We start from the raw sequence: 20,036 nt of genomic DNA on the forward strand, positions 1-20,036 counted from the left end.
GACCGAGACGAACTATCATACTTCAATATCTAATCTTAAATACTGAAAAGACATGCAGCAATTATTGTCTGGCACAATGATCATTGAGGATCTTATCTTGAAGTGTACAAAAAAACACACCAACCAGAAATTTAACATGAAATCCTGACTATGATTTTACAAAGTTGAATTGTTGAATGAAAATTTTGATAGTTAGAATTTGGGAAATATTTTGATCATACCTGGAATAGTAGTGAAGATCATCCAATTGTAGTTACTAATGTATATTTATTTTTTCCTGGGTGAGTAGAAATTTACCTAAATCTAATCTGTAATTTTACAGTTGTGCACTAACTCAAAAAAAAACTAATTGTTGAGTACAACTTCAGCATCACGTTGTTATAAAGATATGGGTCTGAGATGGAACGTTTGGATTTCCGAATTGTGTGGTGCTGATTCCTAAAGAACAGACTGATGTCCAAGAAAAATCCCCTGACAGTTATGTGGTGCTTAAATTGTCAAAGCATGTTTAGCATGCAAAGATGAGCTAATCTGCTCCAGCAAGGTTTGCAAGAGTTTTGAATAAATAGAGAGCTCAGTTAGATGAAGAGGGATTAACTATACAGATTGAGCAAACACTTCTCTCATTGAACAAGTGGTTTTATTGAGGATTTAGCAACTCCTGAAAATATTGATTACTTATCTGCTACTTAGAACAAAATTGATAGAACATGTGCTAATGTTTGTATAACCGGTATGCTGGACCATGAACCATACTGTCTAAAGTATTCAGTATTCATATTAATGCTTTGCTGTAGACATTTTAAGACCTGACTTTAGATGCAAAACAAAGTGTCCATTCTGTTTGGAATGGATGCCATGTTGCTGTGTGGATTTTAAGAGATTGTTATAATGCTTATTGAATTTAATGATAAAATCCTGAAATTTATTAATTTAACATTTGGAGAAAAGCATTTCTTACATGCTGAAGGTTTATTTGTGATACAGTTGCACTAAAGTTAAGTTGCTGGTTTTAAATTATTTTAAAAAATATAATCATTATTTTGTTGTTAGCTGGTCAACAAGAGAGCTACAAGTGGTTTCAGTGTCTTTAACAAGGGCCAACCGCTTCGTTATCTTGCCCAGATCACAATTATTTGAGTATTAATAGCAGTACTTTGGCAAGCTAGACACATGAGCATTTACACCATATCTGGCAAAGTAGAATGTCCTTCATGATTGAATAGACTCACTATTCAGGTGAAACAATAGCAACTTAAGCAAGGATATCATACATTAGGCCTTTACCCATTGGTGATCAATGGGTATTTAGTTCTCTGTGGATTTTTACTTTCTAGTATCATCGAAGCATGTATTAAAATAAATCAAAATCTTTGAGACCATGGAAACATTTTTTGGAGAGGTGGGATGGAGGGGACCGGGATAAATATTTGTTAATATTATTGAAATTGGGAACAGTATGGTTGAAGATTTTTGTTGTCATTAGTACTGGCTTTGTGGATTTTAGACACGTGCAATTCTATTGTATAACTCTGCTAAATTCATTGTATTTTGTAATTCCAATTTGTGCACTTCAGGCTGGTTGAGGCTTTGGCATCTGGTGGTCTGGTCCAAAACCAAATTTGGTCATGCATGTCTGTAAACTGATTAGTGGTGGGTAAGTTGTTCGAGAGCTTTCTGAGGGACAGGATTTACATGCATTTGGAAAGGCATGAACTGAATAGAGATAGTCAAGGTGGCTTTGTGCAGGAGAAATTGTCTCCCTAACTTGATGGAGTTGTTGAAGAAGTGCCAAAAAAGATTGAAGGCCGAGCAGTAGGCATTGTCTATGTGGACTTACTAATGTGTTTGACAAGGTTCACCATGGTAGACTGCTTAGATTGCAGCACATGGAATCAAGGGGAGCTAGCCAATTGACTACAAATTGGCTGGAAGGTAGGAGATAGATGGTGGTGGTGGAGGGTTGTTTTTCAGACTGGCAGTCTGTGACTAGTGGGGTACTGGAAGGGTTGGATGTGTGTCCACTATTTTTTGTTGTTTATATAAATTATTTGGATGTGAATTTAGGAGGTATGGTTAGCAGATGACACCTAAATTGGTGGTATAGTGGACAGTGAAATAGGTTATCTGAGAGTACAATGAGATCTTGATCAGATGGGCTGAGGTGTGGCAGATTGAGTTTAATTTAGATATAAGTGAGGTGCTGCATTTTGAGGCAAATCAGAGCAGAACTTAGTCAGGTAATGATAGGGCTCTGGGGAGTGTTCTCGAACAAAGGGACCGAGGCGAGCAGTTGCATAGTTCCTTGGAAATGGAGGTTGAGATCAATAGAGTGATGAAGGTGGCGTTTGGCATGCTTGCCTTTATTGATCAGTGCATTGCATATAACAGTTAAAGTGTCATGTTGTGGCTGTGCAGGATTTCGGTTAGGCCACTTTTCAAATACTACATTCAGTTCTGGTCTCCCTGATATAAGAAAGATGTCAAACTTGAAAGGGTTCAGAAAAGATTACAAGAGTATTGCCAGAATTGAGAGTTGAGCAATAGGGAGAGGCTGAATAGGCTGGGGCTATTTTCCCTTGAGCATTGGAGGCTGAGGAGTTTATAAAGTCATGAAGGACATGGATAGGGTGAATAGTCAATGTTTTTCCATAGGGTAGAGGAATCCAAAGCTAGAGGGCACAGGTTTAAGGTGAGAGGAGTAAGATTTAAAAGGGACCTGAGGAGCAATGTTTTCACAGAGGGTGGTGTGTAAATGGAATGACTTGCCAGAGGAAGTGGTGGAAGCTAGTTACAAGTACAGCATTCAAAAAGCACCTGGATGAGTATATGAATAAGAAAGATTTAGAGGTATATTGGCCAAATTCTGGCAAATGGGACAAGATCAATTTAGGATATTTGGTCAGCATGGACGAGTTGGACTGCAGGGTCTGTTTTAGTGCTGTATGACTCTATGACCCTATTGATGAAGTTGTTGTTGGAAAACAACAATCCATTAAATATACAAAACCTTTTTAGTTTATTGTTCTACTGTCTGACGGTAAATGATTGATCTGTGTAGTCATGTGCAGTCACTATTTTGTTTCATGAAATATCCTCTTTCAATGGGAAAGGGTACAGTAGTAGTTTCATTTGTAAATAGATTATATAAACTTTGCCAATTGTTGCAGAAAAAATTTCCTTTGACTCTATTTGGAATTATGTTTGGTCTTTGAATAGCCAAGATGTTGTTAAGTCAGCCCATGAGGAATTGTCATACTATAATCGGTTGATTTTGCCCAGCAGAGCTAACCCTTTCCTTCAGAGATTGGATAACCTCCATGCTGGAGATATTCAACAAGCTTTTAATGCTGAAATGTATTTGATGTGTATGTACAATTAATATATATGACATCATGTTCCTTGTACTTGTATTTCTTGTACGTTATGCAAATCACGTGCAATATGTTTCCTCTGCAGGTTTATTTTTGTGAAAGGCTTGATAAGATTCTATCATCATATAGCTGGTTCTTCCTCCATGACTATTTCAGACAGCAGGGCCAACTATGTTAATCTATTATCCATGCATGTTTGGTGCACCTTTTGTTAAATATTGATCGAGATTTAAATAGGAAAAGCTTTACCTTTAGTTTAAAACCATTAAAATCCATTGTGTCTGTTTCTGGTGCGTTAAGATACAGATATTTCTTGAAGGACCTCAATAAAGAGAAATTGTGTCCTCTTTGGGTGAGTCTAAAACAAGGTGGTATAAAGTTTATAATCTGAAACAGATCAGTTGAAAAAGGAGACATTTTGAGAGTGCTAAGACTGTGCTTCCATTGGGAGCTGTTAAAGCTTTTTGCTTTGCTGCAGTTAAAGGGGTGCTTAAAGTATACAGAAGTGAGAAAAAAATTGAAGGAATAAAGAGACAGTCATAATGTGTGGAATATAAATACTGGAATAGTTCATTTGGGCTAAGTAGGCAATTGTTGCACTGTTGATTTGCTATAATTTGTAACTATGACTGTAATTTAGAGAATTATTTTTTTTTTGTTTTGAAGAAGTTGAAGTCCATAGATTACATTCTGACAAAACAACACCAAAAATATGAGCTGACACCAGCTTGTAGTGAAGAATATCTCTGCAGACCTATTTATTATCTTCTCAGCTTTGTGTTCATGATTTGATGGCGTGTTGCCAGCTCATCCATTTTAATTTTGCAGGCAGCGGCTGCTACGATAATTCCACTTCAGTGTTCATTACCATGCTCATCTCTTGTACTGAAGTGGTTTGGGCCTGCATGCAACAAAAGATGCACACATTCAGGCCTTGGGCCCTTAGATAATGAATAGCATTCATGCTGCAAAAGAACTAGGCAATGACCACCTCTAACAAGAGAATCTAACTATATCTCCTTACACTTGAAGTGCTTTACCATTACCCAATCCCCATCAAACAACATTCTGTGGTTATCATTGGCAAGACTGTGGCTGTCAGTGCAGATCAGAGGCTGGGTATTCAGTGTTTTGTAGCTCATGCTCTGTCGTCTCAAAGCCTGTCCACTATTTGCAAGGCACAAGACAGGAGCTGGGAAGAGGTGATTTTGTGTTAGTCTCTGGCAAACAAGGAAACATAAGCCAAGGCTAATGGTCTGGGGTCACGAGTTTACAGCAATTGGTGGAATTTAAAACAAAGAAGAAATTTAGAATCAAAGCTAGTCCCAGTAATGACGAGGAGGAAATTAACTCATAAAAACTCATCTGGAGCATTATATGAGGAAATTTGCAGACTTTACCGGCCTCCATGTAACTCCAGAAAAATAGCAAGGTGAATGACTAATATGTCCATGGAAATGGCCTATCAAACTGCCATAGTGTTAAAAAAGAATGAAACCTAATGAACCCACCCAGCATCAATCTACATGCTGGAAACAATAGCAATGCACCCGGCCCAATCACCCTGTGAAATCTGTTTTGGGGGATGCATTCTGCTTAAGTTTGGAGAGTTGTCATTGGGAGCAGTCCAGAGAAAGTTCATTACGTTGACTCTGATTGTGAAGGGATTTTCTATAAGGAGAGGTTGAGTAGGTTGGTCTTGCTGTCATTAGTGTTTAGAAAAATGAGATGAGACCTTATCTTAATGCATAAAACTAAAATGGGGCTTGACTGTGCATAGAGCGAGGTTATTCCCCTTTTGTGAGGGAGTCCACGCCTGAGGGTTGAGTTTAGAGTAAAGAGTCGGAAATGTGTTGCTGGAAAAGCGCAGCAGGTCAGGCAGCATCCAGGGAACAGGAGAATCGACGTTTCGGGCATAAGCCCTTCTTCAGGAAGAGTAAAGAGTCACCCACTTAAGACAGATGAGGAGGAATTACCCCCTCAGGGTGAATCTGTGGAATTATTTATCACAGAGGGCTAATGTAGGTGGGTTGTTAAGCATATTCAGGGCTGAGATAGACAGATTTTTATTCATTAAGGGAATTCGAGGTTGTGGGGATAAGGCAGAAAAGTGGAGTTGAGGATTATCAGAATGGCCATGCTTTCAGTGAATGGCGGACAATGAGTCTTATGGTGAGGGACCAACATGAAAGAAAATCCTACCTGAGCTTGTCCTCAACAAGTTACTTTTATAGGTGCATTTGTTGCTTTCACTCCAGCCCATCCATTGTGTCCTACTGTCAGCTCTCATCACTCTTTCAGCTTCGCTTCTGTCCTGAACCAGGGTCGATCCTCTCACTTGATAGTAATGGTGCAATGGGATAGACGCTAGGCCAGGACTTTACAGACTGTTATCAAATACAATTGTACTGGTGGCCATAGCCCTTCCAGATGTCCAGTTTTGAATTTCGAGATCTGTATGAAATCTATTCAATTTGGTAGTGGTACCACACATTACAATGGAAAGTATCCTCATTATGAATATGGATCTTCATCTCCACAAGGACTGTGTGGTGGTCAAGAAAGTAGTCAGGTATAGCACAAAACAAGATCAATTCCTTGACTTTATGCAGTATGTACACTGAGATAGAAATACCATGAGCTCACATGCAGGACGTAAATGGTAGTTATTGGTGGGTCAGTGTTGCCTAAGGTTATTTTTCAAAAGGCTCCTGAAATAGACTATGGTTTGGGGTTCTTCCAAAGGTCTACGAACAAACTGTTCATGAGGTTTTGGCTTGACTGCATGAAAATTGTCAAGATAGCTACAAGTTGCTGACCAGTAGAGGATTTCAGATTGGAGTGCAAGCTGCAGGCTCTAGGCTCTCTGCCTGCACTCTTCTTTGGTGCTGACGATACTAGAATCTGGTTCCACAGAGATTCCACAACACTGACTATCTGACCCTTGAGTTTGTAATCTGAATGTGATAGTTCAAGTAACTTTTATATGTGGAAATGCAATTAAGCTATGCACTTAGTACTTTAAATGCAATCAGTGCAAGCTGTTTTGTTTATCTCATCCTCCTGTTAAGAACTATCTCTGATCATGTTTCTCAGAGTTCTGGTGAAAATAGTGTCTCTCAGCCTGTCTTATTCTGATCAAAACTTAAAAGCCTATTAACTTAACCACAAGAAATTCTTATTTCATAAAGCAAAGTAAATTATTATGGAATTTCTTTCAGTATCCTGTCATCTCAGAAGCTTCAAATTCTCACACCTTTAAGACGACCTCTTGTCCAAGAGTTTCTCAAATTATCAAGGAATCCTGATGAATGGCTTATTCCCAAAACATGAACTCTGCTGCTCCTTGGATGCTACCTGACCTGAGCTTTTCCAGTGCCACGCTTTTGGACTGGCTGAAGTGAAGCTACTAGCTGTCGTGTGATTTCCCACGGCATTCTATATCCATTTTATAAAGGTAGCATTGGCTATCTTATGTATCAGATAAGTACTATAATTACGTAGACATTACATCAGTGAGAAATGCACTTCCAAAAATAATTGAATTGATGAGTGAACTCATTTGATGTAACGTGTTGCTTTTCATAAACTAAACTTATAATACGGTAAAATGACATTTAGTAAAGGGTTATAAGAAACAATGCAAAATTGGTCAGTGTGATATGCTGCACATTTCATTTAGAAGAATTAAGATTTGAGGGAGAGGGAACAATGGGATGGATGGAATACATAATTAAATACCTTTCAATGTTGGTGCTGTGACATCTGATCATTAATTATCAATTAAGATGCAATTAAGAAAATGTAAAATTGGTAACCTGTAGCTAAATTTGTTTTAAGAGGAATTCAGCATTATCTGACAACAAAGCAGATGTCTTGTCCAATATAAGTGCATGTTTTCTCATTGTTTTGACAGCTGATAACTTAAAAACACGTTTAATACAATAATCTTGACTACAATAATCTTGACAAAGGTACAGGTGATGAAGCAATAGCCCCATCAACAAATAAAGTCAGAAGATTGGGATTTAGTTGATTTTATAATTGTTACATTGAGTGAGCAAATCCCTTCTCTTGAAGTCACTGTTGTATGCAAACTCCGATGCCTTGACCTATCCTCTTCCATAGTTTTGATCAAAAATTATAAATCATATGACAAAAGTCTATAATAGTACACTATGACTAATCACAATTAATATACAGGGGTTCTCTGTATGAATGTCCAACTTACGAGCACTCCTACTTATGAGGCGGCACGGTGGCACAGTGGTTAGCACTGCTGCCTCACAGCGCCAGAGACCCGGGTTCAATTCCAGCCTCGGGCAACTGTCTGTGTGGAGTTTGCACATTCTCCCCGTGTCTGCGTGGGTTTCCTCTGCGTTCTCCGGTTTCCTCCCACAGTCCAAAAATGTGCAGGTTAGGTGAATTGGCCATGCTAAATTGCCCGTAGTGTTAGGTGAAGGGATAAATGTAAGGGAATGGGTCTGGGTGGGTTGCTCTTCGGAGGATCGGTGTGGACTTGTTGGGCTGAAGGGCCTGTTTCCACACTGTAAGTAATCTAAATCTCATCTAATCTATGAATACAATCCCACACAGGCGTGTAATTTTAAAGATTTGGCATATGAACATTTCCTATTCTTATAGATGGCTATTTCATACTGTCTTGCATTGTGTTCCAACTTGCCGAGAAATTAACTTGCGGATGGAACCTGTTTGCAATCCATGAAGTGTCTGTATAGGCTATATTGTGTTAGCTTTTGTGAATATCCTTCATGCTTGTTACTGGTTCAAAGAAGGAAAAAGAAAAATTACTAATCTTCGATATAGTCTGTATCTATATAAATACAATGTAACAACAAGGTGAAGAAACGCCTGAAGAGTCATGTCAAAATCATTGAAATATAAGATGAAAGCTTTGAGTACAACTGTATTGGGATCATAATTCCACTCAAGACAGCGTGATGTATCCAGGGTTAATGCTTTGAGTCTGTGACTCCTCTGGAAAAGTGTAATTATCAAATTCAAAATGTGAACTCTGTTTCTCTCTCCACACATGCTGGCAGACCTGCTTAGTTTCTTCAGCGGTTTCTGTTTCTTCAGTTCCTGGTAATTGCGGTATTTTGCTTTTAGTTTATGTGGTGTGTCCAGGAACAGATTTAATAGATTGTGGCTTTATCAATTTTTGTTTTTGATGGGGTTCTCTGACCTAAATGTATGTTTTTGACACATTTGATGTAGTCTCCTCTTTGTGAGCGGTTGTCTGATTAGGCCCATTTCTAAAAATAATTTCATTCACTGAGTTTCTACTCAAACTTATTTGTGCATTGCCAATACAAAGTCAGGTATGTATCAATGTAAATGGGTTGAGTTTGAAGACTTAATTTTTCTTATAAGCTTTGTTTTAAAATTGTCCTTATGTTTAAGCATAACTTCAAGTTTTGTTCAAAAGATGAAAATAATTCTATCAGATCAACAAGCTGTTTTAATCATCATATCATCATATCATCCCTGATCCGATTTTAGGCAACAAATTCATTTTTAAAGACTTTTCTAATAATATTGTCATAGCGAGTTTTGAGAAGATTTGTAGCTCAGGTTAAGATTCTGAACGTACATTTGCTAGCTGAGCTGGAAGGTTCATTTTCAGATGTTTTGTCACCATATTAGGTAACATCATCAGTGAGCCTCCGGTGAAGTGCTGGTGTTATGTCTTGTTTTCTATTATGTATTTTGGGTTTCCTTGTGTTAGTGATGTCATTTATGGTTCTTTTTCTCAGAGGGTGGTAAATGGGATCCAAATCGATGTGTTTGTTGATAGAATTTCGGTTGGAATGCCATGCTTCCAGGAATTCTTGTGCGTGTCTCTGTTTGGCTTGTCCTAGGATGGATATGTTGTTCCAGCCAAAGTGGTCAAGAGTGTGGTGCTGGAAAAGCACAGCAAGTCAGGCAGCATCTGAGTAGCAGGAGAATTGACATTTCTGGCATAATCCCTTCATCAGGACTCACCATCAATCTCTGATGAAGGACCTATGCCCGAACTGTCGATTCTCCTGCCCCTTGGATGCTGCCTAACCTGCTGTGCTTTTCCAGCACCACACTCTGATCGCCAGCATCTGCAGCCCTCACTTTTTCTCAGTCAAAGTGGTGTCCTTCCTTGTCTGTATGTAAGGATGCTAGTGATAGTGGGTCATGTCTTTTTGTGGCTAGTTCATGTTCATATATTCTGGTGGTTAGTTTTCTGCCTGTTTGTCCAATGTACTGTTTGTTGGAGTTCATGCAAGGTATTTTGTAAATAACATTAGTTTTGCTTGTTGTCTGTATAGGGACTTTCAAGTTCATTAGCAGCTGTTTTAGTGTGTTGGTGGGTTTGTGGGCCACCATGATGCTAAGAGGTCTGAGTACTCTGGCAATCACTTCCAAAATGTCTTTGATGTAGCGGAGAGTGGCTAACATTTCTGGACGTGTTTAGTCTGCTTGTTTGGGTTTGTTACTGAGAAATCGGCGGACTGTGCTCATTGGGTACCCGTTCTTTTTGAATGCACTGTATAGGTGGTTTACCTTTTCTCTTCATAGTTCCTCTGTGCTGTAGTGTTTGGTAGCTCATTGAAATAATGTTCTAATTCAGCTTCATTTATGGTTGTTGAGATGATTGCTTTTGTAGTTCAGTATTTGATCTGCATGTGTTGTTTTTCTATAGACGCTAGTTTGAAGCTGCCCATTGACTGTTCGTTCTACTGTGTCATCCAGGAGTGGCAGTTTGTGGTTGTTTTCCTCCTCTGATGCCATAAGGATATTGTTGATGGTCTTGAAGGTTTCCTCTAATTTGTTTCATTTAGTGATGACAAAGGTGTCATCCACATAGCGGATCCAAAATTTCAGTTGGATGGTTGGCAGGGCTGTTTGTTCAAATCTGCATTATTGCCTCTGCTAAGAACCCTGATATCGGAGATCCCATGGGTATTCTGTTGGTTTTGTTATTGAAAGTGAAGTGGCTGGTAAGGCATAAGTCCACTAGCTTGATGATGTCCTTGCTGATGAGGTTGGTGATGTCTGCTGTATGTGTCTTTGGTTCTTCTAATAGTGTAGTCAGTGTTTCTTTGGCCAGGTTGATGGATGTGAACAGGGCTGTTACGTCAAAGGAGACCATTATTTCATCTTCTTCTATCTTGGTGTCTTTGGTGTTCAGGAATGCTTGGGTGGAGTTAATGGAGTAGTGGGAGTCTTTGGTGTAGCTCCTTGTCTAATCTGTAAGTTGGTGTTCTGGGTAGCAAGACTATGGGTCTGAGGGGGGCTCCTGGTTTGTGAATTTTGGATTATCCATAGAAGTATGTTGTGATGGATCTGTCTGGTTTCATTGTTTGGAAGTCTGTCTTGTTTAATTCCTCAAACCTTTGAAGTTTCCTGAGTAAGGCTGTAATTCGGTTCTCTAGTTGTCAGGTTGGGTCTACCACCACGTTTTGGTAAGTGTCGCTATCTGCAAGCAGTGCATTGCTTTCTCAATGTAGTCTGGTCAGTTTAAAATTACTGTCAAGCAACAAACCCAAACAAGCAGACCAAACCTGTCCAGAAACTCTCGCCACTCTCCCCTAGATCAAAGACATCTTGGAAATGACTGTCAGACTACTCGGACTTCTTGGCATCATGGTAGCCCTCAAAACAGCTGCTAATGAACTTAAAAGACCATATACAGAAGACAAGCAAAACAAATGTCATTTACAAAATACCTTGCTTGAACTGTAACAAATACTACATTGGACAAATAGGTAGAAAACTAGCCACCAGGATACATAAACATTAACTAGCCACAAAAAGTCATGACCCACTATCACAAGTATCCTGCCATGCAGATGAGGAAGGACACCACTTTAACTGGGACAACACATTCATCCTAGGACAAGCCAAACAGACGGACGTGTGAGAATTCCTAGAAGCATGGCATTCCAACTGGAACTCTTATCAACAAGCACATTGATTTGGAATCCATCTACCACCCTCTAAGGAACCAGAAATGACATCACCAATCCAAGGAAACCCAAAACACACAATAGAAAGCAAGACATAACACCAGTGCTTCACCGGAGGCTCAGTGATAATGTTACCTAGTATAGTGATGAAACATCTGAAAACAAAACTTTCAACTGCCTGAGAAAACTTACATCCGTAACAGTATTGTCTCTATTATCAGTTTGAGTAAAATAAAATCCAAATCCCATCTAAAGCTTTTCAAACCTATTTCGTGTCCTTGCATCCAGAACAGCCAACTTCATTTTTAAAACCCAAAGGCAGGAGTGCAATTAGCAGAAATTCCCAGTGGTGAAGACTTTATCCGGTGGGCATTAAATTTTGTAACTTTTGCACTGGTTAAGCAAATTTCAGCCTGCTTGTAGCATGATCTTTTTAAGACTAATTAATACTGAGATATACTGAAGGTAAGCTGCACTTAACCAGCATAAAAGACTGCAGAGTGATACACCAATTATGATCAAGAGCGTCAGAGGAAATCTCACAGTTGAAGGGAAACTCAAGATCTTTGAAATAGTATCTGTAGATTTACATCTGTATCATTAACATGGTAGAGTTCAAACAGACTGCTAAAGTGTACTTCCCTTTGGCATCTAGATCAGCAGTTGATGACATTCTATCATCTTGGCACCAACTAATATTTTTTACTTTTTGTACATTGTGGAGATTAGTTGACACAAGTAATATTGTTTGCAGGTTGCCTTATTTCCCAACAGCTATTCCTTACATAACTAACTTGAGAGTTTTGTTTTTTGTAGACAGTCTCTTAATCAAAATCTGATATTTTTCATGTTTTGACCAATATAATTTTGACCTAACAGTTGAACTAAAGCAAAATACTAGAGATGTGGTATCAAAACAAAATCCTGTAAGTATTCAGTAGGTCTGTAAGCATCTGTGGAAAGAATAAGACATTTCATCAGAACTGGGAAGAGTTAGCCATGTTTTGAGCAAGTAAAAGGAGAGTCGGGGAAAAAGAATAAAAGTGTATGTATTGATAAAGTGCAGGACTGGTGATTTTAAATGACAGACGGTTTGTCAGAAGTTAAAGGAAGTGATAATGGGACAAAAAACAAATGATGGGAGGAGGTGTGAATGACATGATCCTGTGTAGCTGCCAACTGAAAAGCAAAAATAGGGATTGAAAGAGAAACTGATTTATATTTTTGAAAAGTCAACAAAAATGAAACAAAATTGGCCAAAAATTATAACCTAAAATTGTTGAACTGAATATAGAATCCATAAGTTTGCAAGGTGCCCAGTTAAAAGTTTGCATTGGATATCATCAGAATATGCATTTAGATAAAAAAGCAGTAAATTCAGAGTAGGAACAAAGTTAGTAATTAAAATGACAGTTCACAGTAATAAGGGAAGTTTGCACTTTCAACCAATCCAGAGGATTATTTTCCTCTGGCTAATAAAGTATGATAATAGATCAGAAGATTTAGAATCTGTAAGAAATGAAAAGGGAAAGAGGATCTAGCACAACTAGTCTATTAGTCTCCAAAATTATAAAGTAGTACAGAGAATAGATCAAGAAATAATGAGGGTGTGTAAAAATGATAATACATTAATCACGGCTAATTTGAATGTTCATATAGAGTTAGAAAATCTGAGGTGGATGTGAGCAAGAATTCATAGTATATTCCAGAGGGTTACCTAGAATAGTTCTAGGCCAGTTACCATAATGTCTGTTATTGGGGAAAATATTCGAGTCTATTATAAAGAATGTAATAGCAAAATATTTAGAAATGTGAACAAGCACAATCAACGGAATTCACAAAGGAGAAATCAAACCTGTCAAATTTACTAGGATTCTTTGGGGAGATATTAAGTAGGATAGATCCAAGGGAAGCAGTGGATGTAATATATTTAGATTTTCATAAACATTTGATAAAGTTCTACACATTAGCCTGTTTAATAAGGTAAATGTCCTTGGTGTTGACAGTAGTATATTAATGTAGGTAGAATTAATAGAGGACAAAATTGGGATAATGAGGTATTTTCACGATACAAACTGTAACTGGTGGACTGTCACAGGGGTCAGTTGTGGGTGCAAATATTTACAATATACATCATAATGATTTAGATGAGGAAAGTGATTTCTTTGATAACAAGCCTGTGTATGACGCAAAAATAGGTGGGTGGCAAGTGTTGAGAATGGCAGTGTGCTTAAGAGGGATTTAGACAAGTTAAGCAAGTGGTCAAAAACTTGGTAAATGTGATATTGATAAATGTGAGAAACTGAGAGGTTTTACACATCAAGAAAAATAGAGGAGATGAATGTCAATTAAATGAAGGAAGACTACAAAAAGCTCCGGAACAGAGGCATTTGGGTGTCCTTGTGCATGAATCGCAAAGTTTACATCCAAATTTAGTGGGTACTGGAGAAGGCAAATGGGATGTTGATCTTTATTTCCTCCGGAGCAGCCAGAGGAAACCCATGCAGACATGGGGAGAATGTGCAAACTCCACACAGACAGTTGCCTGAGGCAGGAATTGAACCTGGGTCCCTGATGCTGTGAGACAGCAGTGCCAACCACTGAGCCACCATGCCGCCCCTTTATCAGAGGAAAGATATATTAGCATTGAAGGCAGTCCAGAGAAAGTTCACTGGATTGATACTAGGTATGGCGTGACTGCCTTGGAAGGAGAAGTAGAATAGGTTGGGGCTGAGCTTATTTGAATTTAGAAGAATGATAGGTGACCTTATTGAACAATGTAAAATCCTTAGTTTCCGACAGGATCGATGCAGAAAGGTGGTTCCCCTCATGGGAGAATTTAGGACCAGAGGACATGATCTGAGAAGAAGGGGTCATACATGGGGATCATACATTTAAAACAAAGATCAGGAGGAATTTTTTTCTCCCCAAAGATAGTGAATCTGTGGAATTCTTTACTGCAGTTGTAGAGGACTGATCATCAAGCATATTCAATGCTGAGAGTGTTTTTTTTAAACAGTGAAGGAGATAAGGGTTGTAAGAGAAGGCAGGAAAATGGAGCTGAGGATGATCAAATGAGCTGTGGTCTCATTGTTGGAAGGAACTCAGTTTGCTGAATGGCCTACTTGTGCTCCCAGTTCTTATGGTCTTAAATTGAAATGAGCACAAATACATTTCTGTTTCGTTTGAAAGGTGCAATTGGTTTCTTCAATGATGAAAAGGGAAGGTGTTCTAAATTCTGTGGTTAGCTTGAAAGTGTAGTAGAATTGAGATGACTGGGAACAGTTGACAGGACAAGGGAGTTGTGGAGTGAATAGTTTCCTTGGAATTCTGTAAATGGGTTGGAGGAGTATGAGGAAGGAGAGAGAGGTGTTTTGTGGTAGCATCCCACTGACCATGGGGGAGGTCTATCTGTTGAATCTGGAAATTGATGCATTAGAAGGGGGAGATGAGGAAACGCTGCCATGACCCTGGGAGGAAACGGTAGGAGGGAGAGCAGAAGTGCACAATGGCTCACTATTTAGTTAACAGGTCACTATCCAGGGGAGATGGAAGGATGTGTCAAATAATTAACATTCAGCCTCTGTTAGATTGAAGTTGTTACACCAAACAATAGACCTACTCATGCCAGCAGGTTTGGTAATCATATGGTTGTGCCTGAGAGAGTAGTGTAATGCAAATTTATGGGGAGATACTGAGGTGGCTGATGCCACCTCAATTACAGTGTAAAGTTCGAAAGAGGGCAATGGGAAGGAGCCAGGTGGATGAAGAATATTGGAATTGACATCATAGTAAAATTTCTTACTAGAGTGTGATGTGTTAATTAGTGGAGAAAAATTGAAATTGTATGAGGCTGACCGCAGTATGGTTCATAGTGATTATTCTGTTCATCAAATAATAGATCACTACATGCAAGTACTTAAACAGTAGTTTGCAGAAACAATCCAGAATTAATATTACCTGCTTGTATTCTGGTTAAAGTTCTCAAAACACTAACAGACCCATTCTCCAAAAACTGCCTTTTTTATCCTTTAAAAAATACATTTCTTTAAACAAATCAAATGAGGCTCATTTTCCTTGGTATGTGGTTTTCATGAATTGTTACACCTAGGATGTGTAATCATATGTATTACAGCTAATGGCAGACAAATTGAAATCCTGGCTATTCATCCTATGATTGAGAAATGAATGACCTGGCCATGAATACTGTAAGGTAAAGGGGCCACAGGGCACATCTCTTTAAAATGGTTTCTGGGAGTGGCTGCCAAGAAATTACATATTTTTGCCATACCCTTTGGAATTCACAGTCTCCACATGCAGATTCTCTGGAACATATTTAAGTGCAGTTATTTGTGGGTAGCGGCTCCATCTTGCGTGCCTAAGATGCCATTGCACCTACTTGTTATGCTTCCCTTCGTGTTCGCTTCTTTCCTCCATTTTATTTCTAGTTGGTTCAAAATGATCTAAAAAGGAGCACAGGTGTTCACTGAGCAAAATACTCTAGTTTCATCAGAAACTGTTATTGAATTTCATCTGGTTAAAACTGACATCGTTATATGTACATATGCAAATATATACTTTCTGAATAAGTATATGTATTTGTATGAGGGGGAAAAAGACACTACCTTTTAGAACATTATTTTTAAATATGCAATTTCTTTGTTTTGTGTAGTTCAGCGATCCCCTCCAATACCTGCCCAGGAACTAACTCAAATTCTGAAAGCTGGATATTTGGAAAAACGCCGAAAAGGTAAGCAATGGTTTTGCATTGTGTGCAACAAAAAGCTATTAATGTACAACCCTGACTATTATTCTTATTTTACAATCTCTTATGTTACAGGCACCTTAACGACTGGTATCAGATGCCCATTTTGCAGGTGTCCTCACTTTCTAATTAACTTTTTTATGTATATGTATTTTTAGAGAAACAAGTCTTGAAGAACAAGCTGAGATCATGACAGTCAGTTGTGACCATGCTGAGAATCCCCATGTGTGTCACTATTTATTTCTGTTCCTTAACGGTTTGATGTCTACATTTCTGTTTCCTTACAAACACTATCACTCAGCAATGTATTTCAGTGATAAGCTACATTGCTAATTACTATTCCCTAACATGAGGGCAGTCGCAGTAGAAAACCAGAGGGACTGTGATAACAAGTTGTGCCAACATACTGAAACCTCTTCAGGGATGACATAACATCTGAAGGGCAAAAAGCATATCAGGCCACATTTTATGGAGTCATGAAACTAGTTTTCTGTTTGAACATTGAATTTGCAGGAAGATGATTGATAGCTGAAACTCATGCACTTGTCCATCAGTGGATGAGAAATAGAGACATCTACCTTTGCATTCCAAAAGCAAAGTTCCTCCAAAAAAAAACAAATCAACAGTAAGAACAAAGAGAAGCTGCCTGCCTGCAGCAACTGGAAGAGTGCATGACTACATTTTTTGGACAGGAAAGGATAGCCCCTTTTGCTTTCCTTGATTCTGGAGGCTGGTGTGGATGAAGGCAGTTTTGAAAATTTAACCCCATGACCTAATGAACATGTAATGACTGATATTGATTCCCCAATCTATGTTGTTTCGCCCCCACCCCCCACCACCACCACCACCACCACCAAACCAACTCTCCCTATCCTATTTACTGATTTCTGAACTCCCTTGGTTACCAGTGCCAATGCTCATGAGATTTAAATAATCATCTGTTTCCAATTGTATTGAAATAACAATAAGATATTGATTGAACTCATTATTTATGCTAATTTTAACTGAGTGTTTGGCTTATATCTATTACAGATCACAGCTTCTTTGGATCTGAATGGCAAAAACGTTGGTGTGTACTTAACAACAATGTCTTCTATTACTATGGAACAGAAAAAGGTAATTTAACTTTTACATACAGTCATACATATAATTTCATCAGTGAACATGCCAAACTGCTCCAATAATTCTACTCCAAAGTTCAAACTGCAACCTCTAAGCCCAGATATCCCTCACTCTCTATTAAAGTGAAATAACCAACCCTGATTCAAGTAAGGATTATGGAAGAGCGCCAAGCAACTGTAACAGAGTTAATAAGCCATTGACACAGCGACATAAGATTAAATATATACTAAACAATGGAAGTTGTGTGTGCTACTGACAGAGCAAAGTGATTGCACATTTTGTTTTTATTATTCATTCAAGGGGCATGGATAGCTAGCCAGTTGTCACTCTGAACTACTGCAGTATTGTGGTATAGGTACACCTACAAATGCCATTGGGAAGGGAATTCCAGGATTTTGAATCAGTAACAGTGATATAGTTACAATTTTGGATGGTGTGTGGCATGGAAGGGAACTTACAGGTGATGTTATTCCCACGTATCTGCTGTATTTTCCTTTTGGGTGGTTTAGGTTGCCAATTTGGAAGGTGCTATCAAAGGAACCTTTGTAAATGGTATGCACTGCTGCCACCATATATCCGTGGTAGAGGGAATGAATTTTGAACATATTAGATGGGTTGCGAGGCAAGGAGACTGCTTTGTCCTGGATAGTGTCTCACATCTTGGCTCCTGTTGAATCTACATTCATGCAGGTGAGTTACTTACCTCAGGATTCTCAGCTTCTGACCTTCTCTCGTAGCCACTGTATTTATATTGCTGGTCCAGTTTAGTTTTTGGTTAATGGTAATTTCCAGGATGTTAATGGTAGAAGACTTAGACAGTAGTTGCATCAATGAGCATCAACAGATGATGGTTGCTTTCAGTCTTGTTAGAAATGGTCATTGTCCAGCACTTTCGTGGTGCAAATGTTACTCGTCACTTCTCAATCCAAGCCTGAACATTGGCCAGATCTTGTTGCATTTGGACGATGCCTGCTTCAAACATTTGAGGAGTTGCGAATGATGTTGAATACTATGCAATAATCATTGAGCATCCCCACTTCTGATCTTGTGATGCAGGGAAGATTGTTGATGATGTAGCTGAAGATTGTTGACTGTGGAACACTACCCTGAGAAATGAATGTTGCAGCGATAACTGGCTGCCAATAGCCACAACCCCATTAATAATTATTAATGAATAGTTAAGGTCAAGGCTCTGTAATCTTACCACATCCAGTTGTGAACAGTGACGGACAGTTAAAAACTGAGCAGGAGGGCATTTCATGCGCATCCAGATCCTCAATGATGGCAGAAGTGATCACATTACTGCAAAAGACAAGGTTGACGTATCTGCATTCATCTTCAGTGACAAGAGCTCCTTGGATGATCCATTTCTGCTCCTGTCCATGCTCCCCAGTACCACTGATGCTGATTTTCAACAAGTTCACTTTGTCTACTTGGTATCAAGAAATAGTCAAGTATGCAGAACAGACTCGACCCTAACAACATTGCAGCTACAATATTAAAGATTTGTAGCCCAGTACTAGCTGTAGCTCTATTCAAGCTGTTCAGTATATTAACGTTGACAAAGTGGAAAATTTGAGCTGAAAATGTGTTGCTGGAAAAGCACAGCAGGTCAGGCAGCATCCAAGGAGCAGGAGAATCAACGTTTCGGGCATGACCCCTTCCAATAAAAAATGGAAAATTTGTCAGGATATGTCCTTTAGAGAAAAACAGGACACATCTAATCTGGTCAATTTCCATCTCATCAATTAACTTTGAGTAAGTGGTGTTATCAAAGGGCACATGTTTATTAATCTGCTTGGTTTGAGTTCAGCCAGGGCCCCTCGAATCCAGATTTCAATAAAGCCTTGGTTCAATTATGGACAAAGCAGCCAAATTCCAGAAATGAATTTACCACAAGATGTCTTTTGACTAAATGTGAGAGAGAAAAGTCCTAGCAAAGTGAAAACCACTGGTTGTTGGGGAAAGCTGTTCACCAATTGGCGTAATACCCAGCCTAAATGAATATGGTTGTAAGGTTGGCTGTGGTGTCCAGTACAAATCATTTCAGCCTCTTGGGGCATTGCTGTTACTTTTATCATTCATTGTTTCCCAAGCTCTACCATTGTTCACCTGCTTCTCAATTACTTAACCTCCATCGTTAAATCAGAAGTCGGGACATTTACTAATGGTTGCAGTGTTTGTGACTTCTCAGATTCTAAAACTGTCTGTGTTTGTCTGCAGCAAGACCTGAAGAACCTCCAGGCTTAAGCTGATAAGGTGCAAATAATATTTGTATGATGTTAAGGGCCAAACACTGACAATCTTGAATAAGAGAGAATCTAGCCATCTCCTCTTGAAATATAATGGTATTACCATCATTGAATCCCTAACTATTCCACATCCTGGGGATTATTGTTGAACAGAAAGTTCACTGGACCAGATGTATACAATTTGAGGCTAGATGAGCAGGTGAGAACATAGGAACTTTCTAGTAAGTAACTTGCCCCAGGTTCCCTCAAAATCTGTCTGCCATTGTTACAACCTGGTGGGAAGGAATGAAATGACACCCCTCTTCTCAACTGCCCCAGTTGGTTGCAACAGAAGGTTCAGTCCTATAATGTGAGTCTGTTGTTTTATCCAATCAAAAATGTTGGCAGTTTTTACTGTAAGTAATAGAGTCAAACACAAGGTTTTCTTGAATGATTGATTTTATTACCTGCTAGTCCCAGGAAAATAAAAAGACAAAGTCAATCATATTACACATAAGTTCGAATGTACAGAGTTAAAAAGAGTGTTCAAAGCAAAGGAAAATAAAAGAATGTGTAGATC

At 38.8% G+C, this 20,036-nt stretch overlaps 1 protein-coding gene across 5 annotated transcripts in view; it reads left to right on the forward strand.

Moving 5' to 3' along the window:
* The window catches only part of skap2 (src kinase associated phosphoprotein 2), a 277,534-nt gene that overhangs the window by 156,668 nt on the left and 100,830 nt on the right, over positions 1–20,036 (forward strand). For all 5 annotated transcript variants that reach the window (XM_043689567.2, XM_043689565.2, XM_043689566.2 and 2 more), the window contains exons 5-6: positions 16,011–16,088; positions 17,136–17,219. In XM_043689567.2, coding sequence (XP_043545502.1) covers positions 16,011–16,088; positions 17,136–17,219 — 162 coding nt within the window. The remainder of the gene's footprint in view (positions 1–16,010; positions 16,089–17,135; positions 17,220–20,036) is intronic.

Source organism: Chiloscyllium plagiosum, unplaced genomic scaffold (genome assembly GCF_037043375.1).
Source record: "Chiloscyllium plagiosum isolate Xiang-an unplaced genomic scaffold, Cpla_swu_hap1 HiC_scaffold_5, whole genome shotgun sequence".
NCBI classification, from domain to species: Eukaryota; Metazoa; Chordata; class Chondrichthyes; order Orectolobiformes; family Hemiscylliidae; genus Chiloscyllium; species Chiloscyllium plagiosum.